The sequence below is a fragment of the Heptranchias perlo genome, chromosome 22 (assembly GCF_035084215.1).
Source record: "Heptranchias perlo isolate sHepPer1 chromosome 22, sHepPer1.hap1, whole genome shotgun sequence".
NCBI lineage: Eukaryota > Metazoa > Chordata > Chondrichthyes > Hexanchiformes > Hexanchidae > Heptranchias > Heptranchias perlo.
In genome coordinates, this window is record NC_090346.1 from 31,719,976 (window position 1) to 31,733,128 (window position 13,153).

The 13,153-nt window shown below is 41.5% G+C and overlaps 1 protein-coding gene across 2 annotated transcripts in view; it reads right to left on the reverse strand.

Moving 5' to 3' along the window:
- The window catches only part of tmc5 (transmembrane channel like 5), a 209,215-nt gene that overhangs the window by 74,965 nt on the left and 121,097 nt on the right, over window positions 1-13,153 (reverse strand). For both annotated transcript variants that reach the window (XM_068003205.1, XM_068003206.1), the window contains exon 9: window positions 7,426-7,577. In XM_068003205.1, the coding sequence (XP_067859306.1) occupies window positions 7,426-7,577 (152 nt within the window). The remainder of the gene's footprint in view (window positions 1-7,425; window positions 7,578-13,153) is intronic.

Sequence of the window (13,153 nt, forward strand, 5' to 3'; positions counted from 1 at the left end):
GTACTTATTAAGCTGAGGGATATTGATGCTGGGGAATGGAACATTTTTCCACTATATAATCAGCATCAAATACTCTTACAGGTGTAAAGAAAAACTGCAAATGCTGGTATTCTGAAACAAAAGCAGAAAATGTTGAAGATACACAGGAGATAGTATCTGAAAGAGAGAATGGGGTAGTTCATCAGTTTAAATTGGTGCGTAATTCCAGCAATTCTTCCTTTTATCTTCAGTCAGGCACAGATTCGGAACAGAGAAAAGCTCCCTCTTTTCTACACTAACAATGGGGACGATTCCTTCGTTGCTTTACACATAACAAAATCGTAAACGTTCTTTAAAGAATGGATTTTTGATTTCATTGCAAATAATGTATAGTGGACGAGTGAAACTGGTTTTCAGCACTAGCCCAAAACTGGTGGTAGCAAATTGACAGCCCGTTTCACATCCTGCCCGATTTTCTTTTTCATTGACTGCAGTGTGTTCTATCTCAGCCTTAACAAAGCAATGCACGAATGTGACATTACCACTTCTCACAGCAGCTTGCCAATTTAGCACTCAATAATAGGCAACTACCAGAAATAGCATGTCACATTATTTTGCACCATGCCTGGAAATTCTATACACCTTATCTACCTGACCTGCTACCTTCAGGGATCTGCGGACATGCACGCCAAGTTCCCTTTGTTCCTCTACACCTCTCAGTATCCTCCCAATTTGATACTTGCATTAAAATATTATCAAAATGCTATGTGAAAGAAACAATTAAGATTTACTCATTGATTTGTGCAGGGAAAGAGCTAAAAGATTGCTGATCTTCAGCAATAAAATTTAAGACCGGGTTGTAATATTGGATTTTCAAAGAACGCCTCTTTCATTTTTATCATCAATTTTCTCCCTTTCCCTCGTCTCCTGAAGGCATTGACTCCCACCTGGGGACCCAAGGTTCTGGTCATCCTTTGGTACTTTACCTAAGTATCTATTATTCATATGTGAGTCTTCACAATGAGTATTCACAAACTACTTGAGCCCAAACCTGTACACAGACAGCATCCATGCATGTGTTCTTCTAGTGATCAGGAGCGGGAACCCCGGCTGATTTGGCCCTCTTTAACGCAGGGGCACTTGAGTCAAATGCAGCAATCATACCACCAGTCTGGCTGAGATTAGCTAGTTCAACGTAGATAGAGGATCAACCCTGGGACCTTCCTGATCTGTATGACTCAGTTACTCACAAGGTAAATTTGCTAAGTCATTGGGGAAAGCAAAAGGTCATCTCTAATAAAGATTAGCAAACTGTGTGGACATCATCTGGCCTTTTAGAAGGTGTGTTTTTAAAATTATTTTCTGCAAGGGAGGATATACCTTCTCCAGTAACATTTCCAATACTAGATGCTTTTCATTTAAAGATTTTGGGCGCTAAATTGGGCCGTGTAGCGCCCATTGTTTCAGCGCTATGCAGCCTCTCGAGGTGCATTGGCTGTGCACACACGTTTCCAACCTGACGTGCGCCGGATGCCATCTTGGTATAGGAGTTAGCGCATGCGCAAATGCCAAACGCTGGCTGCATGTAAAGGAGAAAATGGATACAATCAGGGTGCAACGCTGATTTAAAGTGATAGACACCATTTTGGCACTCAACATTCAACTCAATGCACAGTCTTAACCCCGACCATCTGAATGTGTCTTATAGTGCCTGGTGGACCCCCCGCCAGCGCTATTTAAAGGGACCACGCAGGATTTACAGGTTAGTGGCTGGATTATTGCTTGTGGCTGCCGAGACATTTGTAACTGTTTTTGGAGGTCTCCTATACTTGAATACTACGACACGGGGACATAGCCTAACATTTACAGGCAGGACGTGCAGGAGTGAATTTGGGAAACACTTCTACACACAAAGGGTGGGAGAAGTTTGGAACGCTCTTCTGCAAATGGCAGTTGATGCTAGCTCAATCGTGAATTCTAAATCTGAGATTGATAGATTTCTGTGAACCAAGGTATTAAGGGATATGGGGCTAAGGTGGGTATATGGAGTTAGGTCACAGGTCCGCCATGATCTCATTGAATGGCAGAACAGGCTCAAGGGGCTAAATGCCACGGCCACTTGCTGCCTCCTGATATGCACCTCCTTCTCCTCCAAGAAAGCGGGACATGTGTCTGGGTGATGTGCCTTTCATGGTTGAATAGCTGCCTGTGAGTTGTGGGTGGGCGGCTTGCAACAGTGCTAATGTGTAAGGGTGAGTGGAAGCATCTGATTGGAAGAGTTGAGTATTAATGGAAAGAGTTTGTTGGTATGTGGGTGATGGGGGGTGTAGTTCATGGTGCAATTGGTAGGAGATGCCACTTGACAGTTGACCTCACTCACCTTGACCACTCACGTCAAAGCATTGAACTTCTTCCTGCACTGCATCTATGTCCGTGATGCTATGCGCCTGGCATTGACTTCGTCCTCTACTGTCTCCCACTGCCTTTTGGGCATATGTCTGGAGGGCCTCTTGTGCCCCCCACCCCCCACCCCCACCCACTCCGGGGATATAGGATGCCCCTCCTTCTGTCTACCTCTTGCACCAAGGCCTCTAGTGCATCCTCAGAGAGCCTTGGTGCACATACTCTCGTAGGCCTGGTACAAACTCAGATCGGCAGATTGGTGAGGTCTGGCATGCAGATTGGAGGATGTGGGATTTAGTAGTGCACAACTTTTATTTAATGTTTTAACATAACTCATTAGTGTGTAAATATAGGGTCGGGACCGGCATCTGTGTTTTATGTGTGTGATGTATGATCTCTGATCAGACTCTGTGCAGACAGCAGACTGTTATTTTTAGCAAATAACAGGTACCAGCTACCTTTAAGAGATTTTAAAAGACATCCTCCCTTTAAGAGAGTGGGGCTCCCCCTGCTGGTGGAAAGTGTGAATTGCATTGAATCGTCGGCAAGGCCTGGATTTGTACGCAGCTTGCAGATAAGTACTGAGGCAGGACGAAGTTCTCAGCCTGCCTGCGCAGGGGCTATTGGGCGTGGGTTAATAGTAGATCACACTACCTGCTCGCAATAATAGGCCCTATCGGATTTATCCCCCTATGTTTTAATTTTGCATTCCTTTGTGGAAAGGAAAATCCATCTTGTGAAGAAAACAAATTTTAGATGGAAGTACTGAAAGGCATGCTATTTTGTGAAAATGGTTCTTTTCCTAGTTCTCAACAAATCAACACAATGACAGCACCTACCCTCGAAGAAAAGAGTAGTCTGAGAGAATTCAAATCCTCCAGCCATGTTGAATTTGTACTATTGGGTTTATCATAGCAGAGAGCCATGTTACAGAAATGATGCCATCCCTTTCACCCACTGCCTGCCTTTTCTCCACGCCCCTTAATTGCCCTACTTTCTAAATATGTGTCTATCCGTACACCCCGATCGATTCTGTAACTCTGGCCTTCTGAGGCAGTGATGCACATTCTTTTGCCCCTTTGTATGAAGACTTGAAGGGGAAAAAATTTGCAGGGCTATGGGGAAAGGGCAGGAGAGTGAGACTAATTGGATAGTTCTTTCAAAGAGCCCGCACAGGCACAATGGGCCGAATGGCCTTCTTCTGTGCTGTATCATTCTATGATTCTGATTTTAAGCCTGCGGTGGTTAAAGTACATAACTGGTCAGCACTAGAACGAGAAACACAACTTATATGCAACTGCAGGTCTGACACTGTATTGAATGCTCACTTCCTGTTTCTTTAGGAGCTCCCTCTACTTGTCACATGCATCATTACACACAAAACATATCCTGGAAATTACTTTGAGTGATGTTATCATATAAACGCTTAATGCACTCATATCAAATTTCTTTATTTTTAAAAGAAGTGTTAGCCTTATTTTAAGTCAATTAGCTACTCGGTTAAAATAGCAGAGTCATTTCATATTTGGAGATTTGATAGCTCTTTTCCGGCCGGCACAGACACGATGGGCCGAATGGCTGTAAATTTCTATGATAGGGGTGTTCAAAATCATGAACAGTTTTGATAGAGTAAATAAGGAGAAACTGTTTCAAGTGGCAGAAGAGTCGGGTAACCAGAGGACACAGATTTCAGTTGATTGGCTGAAGAGCCAGCGGCGACATGAGGAAACAGTTTTTTACGCAGCGAGTTGTAATGATCTGAAATGCACTGCCTGAAAAGGTGGTGGAAGCAGATTCAATAGTAACTTTCAAAAGGGAATTCGATAAATACTTGAAGGGAAAAAATTTACAGGGCTATGGGGAAAGAGCAGGGGAGTGGGAATAATTGGATAGCTCTTTTAAAGAGCCGGCACAGGCACGATGGGCTGAATGGCCTCGTTCTGCGCTGTACCATACTATGATATGAACATGTTAAATATTCATACAACAACAACATTTCCAGGCTTAAGTCACTTAAAATAATAATTATTCATACAGAATAATTACTTATGTTGTAGTTCCAAATTATATTCCTGAGGTCCAATCAGTTTATCTTCTGCAGCAATTTACTGGCTTGTATAACTCTTGTAAAATGGAAATATACAAAAACATCCCCATAATTTCTTTCAACGTGTTCTACAGTTCCTTTTATCTTTATTTTTCTCATATCACTGAATAGTTAAATAAAACGTTAGCTGTGATTTGCTGGCCAATTGTCATCCTTTTGGCAGTGTGTCTGACATTTGCCAAAGCAAATTCAACATTCTCCTTTGAAAGTAGATTCTTCACCCATTCCCAATGAATGGATAGAAAATCCAGTTGTTAAATCAAAAAAGCAGAATGAAAAAAAAAGTGTCCTCAATGTTACATGTGGTCAGTTGCCCCAGAGAAATGCTACTGACTCAGTATTTATGCCTGCTGATCCAGTCCAGTGCTCATCCTGCCATAATTTATGGGGTCAGCTCATTTGCATACTCACTAGCATTGGTATCGCTAGCGTTGAACTCCCAATTCACAGGAGGGGACAAAACTTCAGGTGCAGCCTTTAAAAATCAGCATGCACGTTAAACTGTTAACAGTTTGTTGTTAGGACAGCGGGTAAATGGTTAACCTTTTGCAAGACTAAATGTAATGTCAGTTAGCGGCTTTAAATGTCTCAGAGATTTCACTGTTTTAAGGGGTGTCTTCCACTGGAGGAGCAGGGAGAGGGACCCAATGGAGGGAGCAGGCAATTCAAAGGGGACTGAAAAGAGCCCAAAATTTCAATGAATCTGATCTTGACACACTCTTGGATGAAATGCAGCAGAGGAGGGGAATGGCACTGATGGGTGCCCATGGGAGGAAACCTCAGAAAACTGTGTAGAGCACAATGTGAAGGGAGGTAGCAGTGGCACTGAATGTCACCTCTCTCATCCCCAGAACTGCAGACCAGTGCATGGAAAAGTTTAATGATCTGACAAGGGCAAGCAAGGTAATAGACAGGTCCTTCTCTTTCTTGGACACCAACACACTATTAACCCTTGAATATAACTTCTTGCTGAATTCCTCCTTCTCACTACACTGTGGTTCAGGGGTTTCCTGGCTCTGTATCTTGCATCGTGTGTTGGCACTCACCCTGACAAGAATGATTTGCATGCAGAGCCTTAACATCCCTTCCTCCACTTTAACAGGATGGTACCACTAGATCTGTTACATTGGCTGTCTGATGCCATCTGGGAGTCATCCGTCAAATGCTATCCTTCATCTAATGCACTCAATTTTGTTTTAGGAGAAACTTGCACACCATGCCTGTCGAGGGCAGGTGACTGGAGTGGGCATAGTGCTGTTGGGGAGGCACTCTGCTTTAGCCATGAGAGATCGGAAAGGTAGTGCACAGGGCACAGCAAGCTACCACCATGCAGGGAGCTGGCTCATATTGTAGAGATTGTAAGGTTATATTGCAGAGTCCCTCCAGATCTACTAAGGCAGCGAAAACACCTCCTCAAGACAACTCAACACATGCACAGTTTCATTTCACCAGCTGCTTCCTGGATTCACAGTGTGTGCCCCAATGCACATGCCATCCAATAAGATAGCATGCTTCAGTCTTCATTCCAGCAGAAGTTATGTAGTAAGTGGCTCTTTGCATGGAAGCCTTACAGACTGCAGCACAGAAAACTATCCTCATAACATGCTCCCACAGCCCAGGAAGTGTAGAGAGTTTTCACGCCGAAGAGCAGTAAAAGCTTTTTAAAGTTACTGCATGCTGTACACATGTGAAGGAGAGAAATGCTTCTTCAAAATAATGAATAATGACTAATTCACTACAGAAATTTTAATTGAAATCAATGCTACATTATGAAAAAAAAGTCATGGCAGGTTTCCTGGGTGAAGGTGACTGATTAGATTGGATTAAAGTCTTGTTTTTCTTGCCAAACTGCCCTGCCAAGACATTCCTTCCAATGCACAGAATTACATAATTACAGTGGCCTAGATTTTGCTGAAAAAATAACGGCATCTGAACGATGCACACCGTTATTAATGCGCAAATTGGCCAGCAACTTTTGGCGAGGAAGAGATGCCCGTGAATTGCAAATCGCCACAGGTTGCTGGCCGATTTGCGCCTCTCCGCCATTAGCTTTGTGAAAACGGCATTTCGCGCTTAACCTACCCATGGTTTTCGTGAAGTTGCTGCATTTGCACATTAATTGTCCATTAACCTCGCCGCAGAAAGTGAAATCTTGTAATTAACAGCGTAAGTACCCTTTTAATTATGTGAATTGTTAATGACTGCCGATCAACCTCACTTGCCCAGAAAGTAAACAATTATAAATGTGGAGTCTCATTCCCTCGAGTAGTGAAATGTTTTAGGAGATTTTAAAAACTTCAAATTTTAAATCCGTTTTCTTACTTTTCCTTTTTGTTTCTTTTTCCTCTCTCTCTCTTAATCCAATCTTTCTTTCCCTCTCTTTATTTCTCTTTCTGTACTTGATTTAACATTGAATTTGCCCACTTAATTCACCCTCCTCCTCAGTCCTTCCTTTGTTTATTTCTCAATCCTTAATCATTGGTTAAGGAGATACACAGTTTATCCTGTTGTTCACCAAGGTCCCAGATGCCCTGTTGCCCTCACTGCGCTGTTATCAGCTTGCACTTCCAACAACTTTGTAGGCAAAAAATATTAAAACCTAAATGTGCATGAACAAGTCTAACTAACGGGGCATGCAGCAAGATGCCCCGTTCCAGCAAAATCTGGCCCAGTGTATTCAAAATAGTTGTGTGAAAAATAATTAAATATTCATTAAACAACTGGCAACTAGCCATCCAGGTAACTTTGAACTATCAAGTCAGTAAACTTGGTTATAAAAGATGCTGAGATATATTTTCCTCCATTTGCCAATGTTGGCATCAGTATACACTGGACAAAATCACTTTACGCTCATGGCAACTTTCTGCTGCTAACATAAGTAAATAATCCCCGTTTTGCTTAATGGTTTATGAACTGAAAGGATTATGTCTAATTACCTGTAAACCAGACACAGAAAGCAAATCAGCATGTAGAATCCAATTGTGAGGAAGTAAGCAAGCTGCATATTATACGCTTTTGCAGTGGGGTTTACTTGAATGGTGCTATTGGTATAAAACCCATAGTAAAAAACAGTTCGTGTAAAATAACCCTGCAAGAAAAAGAAGATTTTCAGATTGGCACAATCAATAACAATGATATCATAGAATCATATAAAGTACAAAACCACAGAAAACAGTCCTTATAACATCCTCCCACAGCTCAGGGAGTTTTCACTCTAAAGACCAGTGAAGGCTTTAAAGCTTTTTTACTATATACATGGCTGCAAGATGCTCAGGACTGGGAACTGAATATACCAGGTTATAATGCCAAAGAAAGAATAGGGAAACTGGTAGAGGGGGAGGAGTAGCCTTAGTGTTAAGGATGAAATTACTTCAATGATAAGAGAGGATATAACGAGAGGTAAGCAGGCAGCGGAGAATTTATGGGTAGAATTAAGAAATAGAAAAGGATTTAAGACTGTAGTGGGAGTTGTATGTAGGCCCCCTGGTAGCAGCTGTGAAGTAGCAGAATGTATCAATGCAGAGATTAGACAAGCATGTAGCAAAGGCAGAGTGGTTTTAATGGGGAATTTTAACTTTCATATAGATTGGGATAAGCAAACAAGCTCATGTCAGAAAGGTTGCAAATTTCTTGAATGTTTTCAGAACAGCTTTCTGCAACAATATGTCCTAGAACCAACAAGGGGGCAGGCCATATTAGATTTAATAATGAGTAATGAGCCAGGTTGAGTTACGAGCCGAATGGTGCGTGAACATTTATTTAATAGCGATCATAATATTATCGAGTTCAACGTTATGTTTGAAAGGGAGAAACCCGTATCAGCCATTAAGATTCTAAATTTAGGTAAGGCCGACTTAAATGGGATGAGACAGAGACTGTCCACAGTAAACTGGGCAAATCTGTTAATGGGTAAAACGACAGAAGATCAATGGGAGGTGTTCAAAAAAGAATTTAATGTGATATAGAATCAGTTTATACCCCTATGGGGCAAGAGCTCTACTTGTCAAAAAAACAGCCATAGATGACAAAAGAGGTAAGGGACAACATAAAACTAAAGCTAAAGCAAAAAATAGCACAGATCCTGGTGACTGGGAGAGGTACAAAGAACAGCAAAGGGTGACAAAATAGATAGTAAGAGCTACAAAAAGGGAGTATCAAAAAAAACATGCAAGGAATATCAAAATCAACACAAACATTTTTTGCAATTATAGTAGGAAAAAGAGGGTGGTCAAGAGCAATGTGGGCCCCTTAAAACTGATAATGGTGATATTGTAAATGAAAATAAGGAAATGGTGGCCATGTTAAATAATTCACCAAATGGACTGCAGTGGTTCAAGAAGGTGGCTCACCACCACCTTCTCAAGGGCAATTAGGGATTGGCAATAAATGCTGGTCTTGTCAGCGACGCCCACATCCCATGAATGAATTTTTAAAAATTACATTGCGTCAGTATTTACAGTAGAGGAAGAGGATAGCATGCCAGACATCCCAAGAAAACTAATTTTGAATCAGGGATGGGAACTCACCATAATTAATGTAAGCAAATTAACAGTAATGAAGAAAATAATTACACTAAAGAGTGACAAGACCAAATGGTTTCTATCCCAGAGTTTTAAAGGAAGTAGGTGAGAACATTGTGAATGCCCTAACTATAATCTTCCAAGATCTTCTAGATTGGAAAATTGCACATATCACTCTGTTATTTAAGAAAGGCGAGAGAGGAAAACCAGGGAATTATAGATCAGTTAGTCTAACATCTGTTGCCGGGAAATTACTAGAGTCTATAATTAAGAATAGAATGATTGAACACCTTGAAAATTTTCAGCTGATCAGAGCGAGCCAGCATGGATTTGTAAAGGGTGACTAAAGTAATGGACAGGGGAATGTCTATGGATGTTGTTTATATGGACTTCCAGAAGGCATTTGATAAGGTCCCTCATAGAGATTGTTAGCTAAAGTTGAAAGTCATGAAATTGAGGGCAAATTATTGACCTGGTTACAAAATTTGCTGAACGGCAAGAGACAAAGAGTAGGGATAATGGGCAGGAATTCAATTGGCAGGATGTGACTAATGGTGTGCTACAGGAATCTGTGTTGGGGCCTCAACTATTCACTGTATTTATTAACAACTTAGATGATGGAATAGAGAGCCACATTTCCAAGTTTGCTGATGACACAAAGATAGGGAGCACTGTAAGCAGTGTAGATGGAAGCATAAAATTACAGAGAGATATTAATAGATGAAGTGAATGGGCAAAACTGTGGCAAATGGAATTCAATGTAGGCAAGAGTGAGGTCATCCACTTTAGACCTAGAAAGGATAGATCAGGGTACTTTCTAAATGGTGAAAAGCTCAAAACAGTGGAGGTCCAAAGAGACTTAGGGGTCCATGTACATAGATCATTAAAATATCATGGACAGGTACAGAAAATAATCAAAAAGACTTATGGAATGCTGGCCTTTATATCTAAAGGACTAGAATACAAGGAGGTAGAAGTTATGCTACAGCTATACAAAGCCCTGTGTAGGCCACACCTGGAGTACTGTGTTCAGTTCTGGGCACTGCACCTTAGGAAGGATATATTGGCCTTGGAGGGAGTGCAGCATAGATTTACTAGAATGATACCTAGACTCCAAGGTTTAAATTACGAGGAGAGGTAACATAAACTAGGGTTGTATTCCCTGGAATTTAGAAGATTAAGGGCTAATGTGATCGAAGTTTTCAAGATATTAAGGGGAACTGATACGGTAGATAGAGAGAAACTATTTCTCTCTATCTACCGTATGGGGGACATAGTCTAAAAATTAGAGCCAGGACTTTCAGGAGTGAAGTTAGGAAACTCTTCTACACGTAAAGGGTGGTAGAAGTTTGGAACTCTCTTCCGCAAATGGCAGTTGATGCTAGCTCAATTGTTACTTATAAATCTGAGATTGATAGATTTTTGTTAATCAAAGGTATTAAGGGATATGGAGCTAAGGCGGGTATATGGAGTTAGGCCACAGATCAGCCATGATTTCATTGAATGGTAGAACAGGCTGGAGGGGCTAAATGGCCTACTCCTGTTCCTATCTTCCCATGTTCTTGTATAAAATAGCGGCTAATGCCTAATTGACTACAGGGATTTTAATTGTAATCAATGTTACACTGCAAAAGAGAGTTACCAGGGCAGGTATTGTGGGTGAAGATGACAGGGTTGGATTAAAATCTTGTTTTTCTAGCCAAACTCTTTGCTCCATCGGGCCTGTGCCCGTGTTATCTCTTCAACTGGAATAATCTCCTCTAATCCCATTTCCCTGCCCTTTCTCCTGTCTTTCACCCTATCTTCCTTTCAAATACTTACCCAATTCCCCTTTAAAGTATGTTAAACGTCCTGCCTCAATAGTAACTTACAGTAAAGCATTCCATGCCCCAATAACCGTCTGTGTTAAAAAAATCATAGAATCATAGAACGATACAGCACAGAAGGAGGCCATTCGACCCATCGTGCCTGCTCCGGCTCTTTCAAAGAGTTATCTAATTAGTCCCACTCCCCTGCTCTTTTCCTATCGACCTGCAAAATTTCCCCCTTCTAACTCCCTTTTGAAAGTTATTATTGAATCTGCTTCCCCCACCCTTTCAGGCAGTGCATTCCAGGTGATAACCACATTTACATATCACTGCGTAAATGTTTTTTTCCTCATGGCGCCTCTGGTTCTTTTGCCAATTACCTTAAATCTGCATCCTCTGGTTACCGACCATTCTGCCACAGTTTCTCTTTATTTATTCTATCAAAATTTGAACACCTCTATCAAATCCCCCCTTAGTCTTCCCTGCTCTAAGGAGAACAACTCCAGTTTCTCCATTCTCTCCACATAACTGCAGTCTTTAATCCCTGGTACCTTTCTAGTAAATGTCCTTTGCATCCTCTCCAAGACCTTGATATCCTTCCTAAAGTGTGGTGCCCAGAATTGGCTACAACACTCCAGCTGGGGCCTAACCAGTGTTTTATAAATGTTTAATATAACTTCCTTGCTTTTGTACTCTATGCCTCCATTTATAAATCCAAGCATCGTGCATGCCTTTTTAAAAGCATTCTCAACTTGTCCTGCCACCTTCAAAGTTTTGTGTCTGTGCACCCCCAGGTCTCTCTGTTCCTGCACCCCCCTTAGAATTGTACCATTTAGTTTATATTGCTTCTCTCTCATTCTTCCTACCAAAATGAATCACTTCACACTTGTCTGCATTAAATTTCATCTGCCATGTGTCCGCCCATTTCACCAGTCTGTCTATGTCCTCCTGAAGTCTGTTACTATCCTCCACATTGTTTACTGCATTTCCGAGTTTTGTGTCATCTGCAAAATTTGAAATTATGCCCTGTATACTCAAGTCCAGGTCATTAATACATATCAAAAAGAGCAGTGGTCCCAACACCGACCCCTGGGGGACACCACTGCACACTTTCCTCCAGTCTGAAAAACAACTCTCTGCTTTCTGTCCCTTTGCCAATTACGTATCCATGCAGCCACTGTCCCTTTACTCCTATGGGCTTCAATTTTGCTAACAAGTCTATTATGTGGTACTTTATCAAACACCTTTTGAAAGTCCATATACACAACTTTAATTGGACTACACTAATCAACCCTCTCCGTTACTTCACCAAAGAACTCAATCAAATTAGTCAATCATAATTTGCCTTTAACAAATCTGTGCTGGCTTTCATTTATTAACCCATATTTTTCCATGTGCCAATTAATTTTGTCCCGGATTATTGTCTCTAAAAGATTCCCCACCCCCAACGTTAGCCTGACTGGCCTGTAGTTGCCGAGTTTATCCCTCTCCCTTTTTTTATGTGCCTGCGCTGGCTCTTTCAAAGAGCTATCTAATTAGTCCCACTGCCCTGCTCTTTTTCTATCGACCTGCAAAATTTCCCCCTTCAATTATTTATCTAATACCCTTTTGAAAGTTATTATTGAATCTGCTTCCCCACCCTTTCAGGCAGTGCATTCCAGATGATACAGATCGCTGCATAATTTTTTTTCCTCAAGTCGCCTCTGGGACATTTGCAATCCTCCAGTCCTCTGGCACCAGTCCCATATCTAAGGAGGATTGGAAGATTGTAGCCAGAGTCTCCGCAATTTCCATCCTTACATCCCTCAACAATCTTGGATGCATCCCATCTGGACTGGGTGACTTTCCAACTTTGAGCGCTGCTAACTTTTTAAGTACCTCCTCTTTATCTAGTTTTATCCTATCCAATTTCTCCATTACCTCCTACTTTACTGTGACATTGGCAGCATCCTCTTCTTTAGTGAACACAGATGCAAAGTACTCATTTAGTGCCTCAGCCATGCCCTCTGCCATCACAAGATGATCTTCTTCCTAATCAGCCCCACCCTTCCTTTGACTACACTTTTACTATTTATATGTCATAAAAGACTTTTGGGTTCCCTTTTAGGTTACACAGGAACAGGAGTAGGACATTCAGCCCCTCAAGCCTTTTCTGCCATTCAGTGAGATCATAGCTGATCTGTAACCTAACTTCATCCACCTGCCTTGGCTCCATATTCCTTAATACCCTTGGCCAGCACAAATCTATCGATCTCAGATTTAAAATTATTAATTGAGCTAGTATCTACTGCTTTTTGTGGAGCGAGTTCCACATTTCTACCACCCTTTGCGCGAAG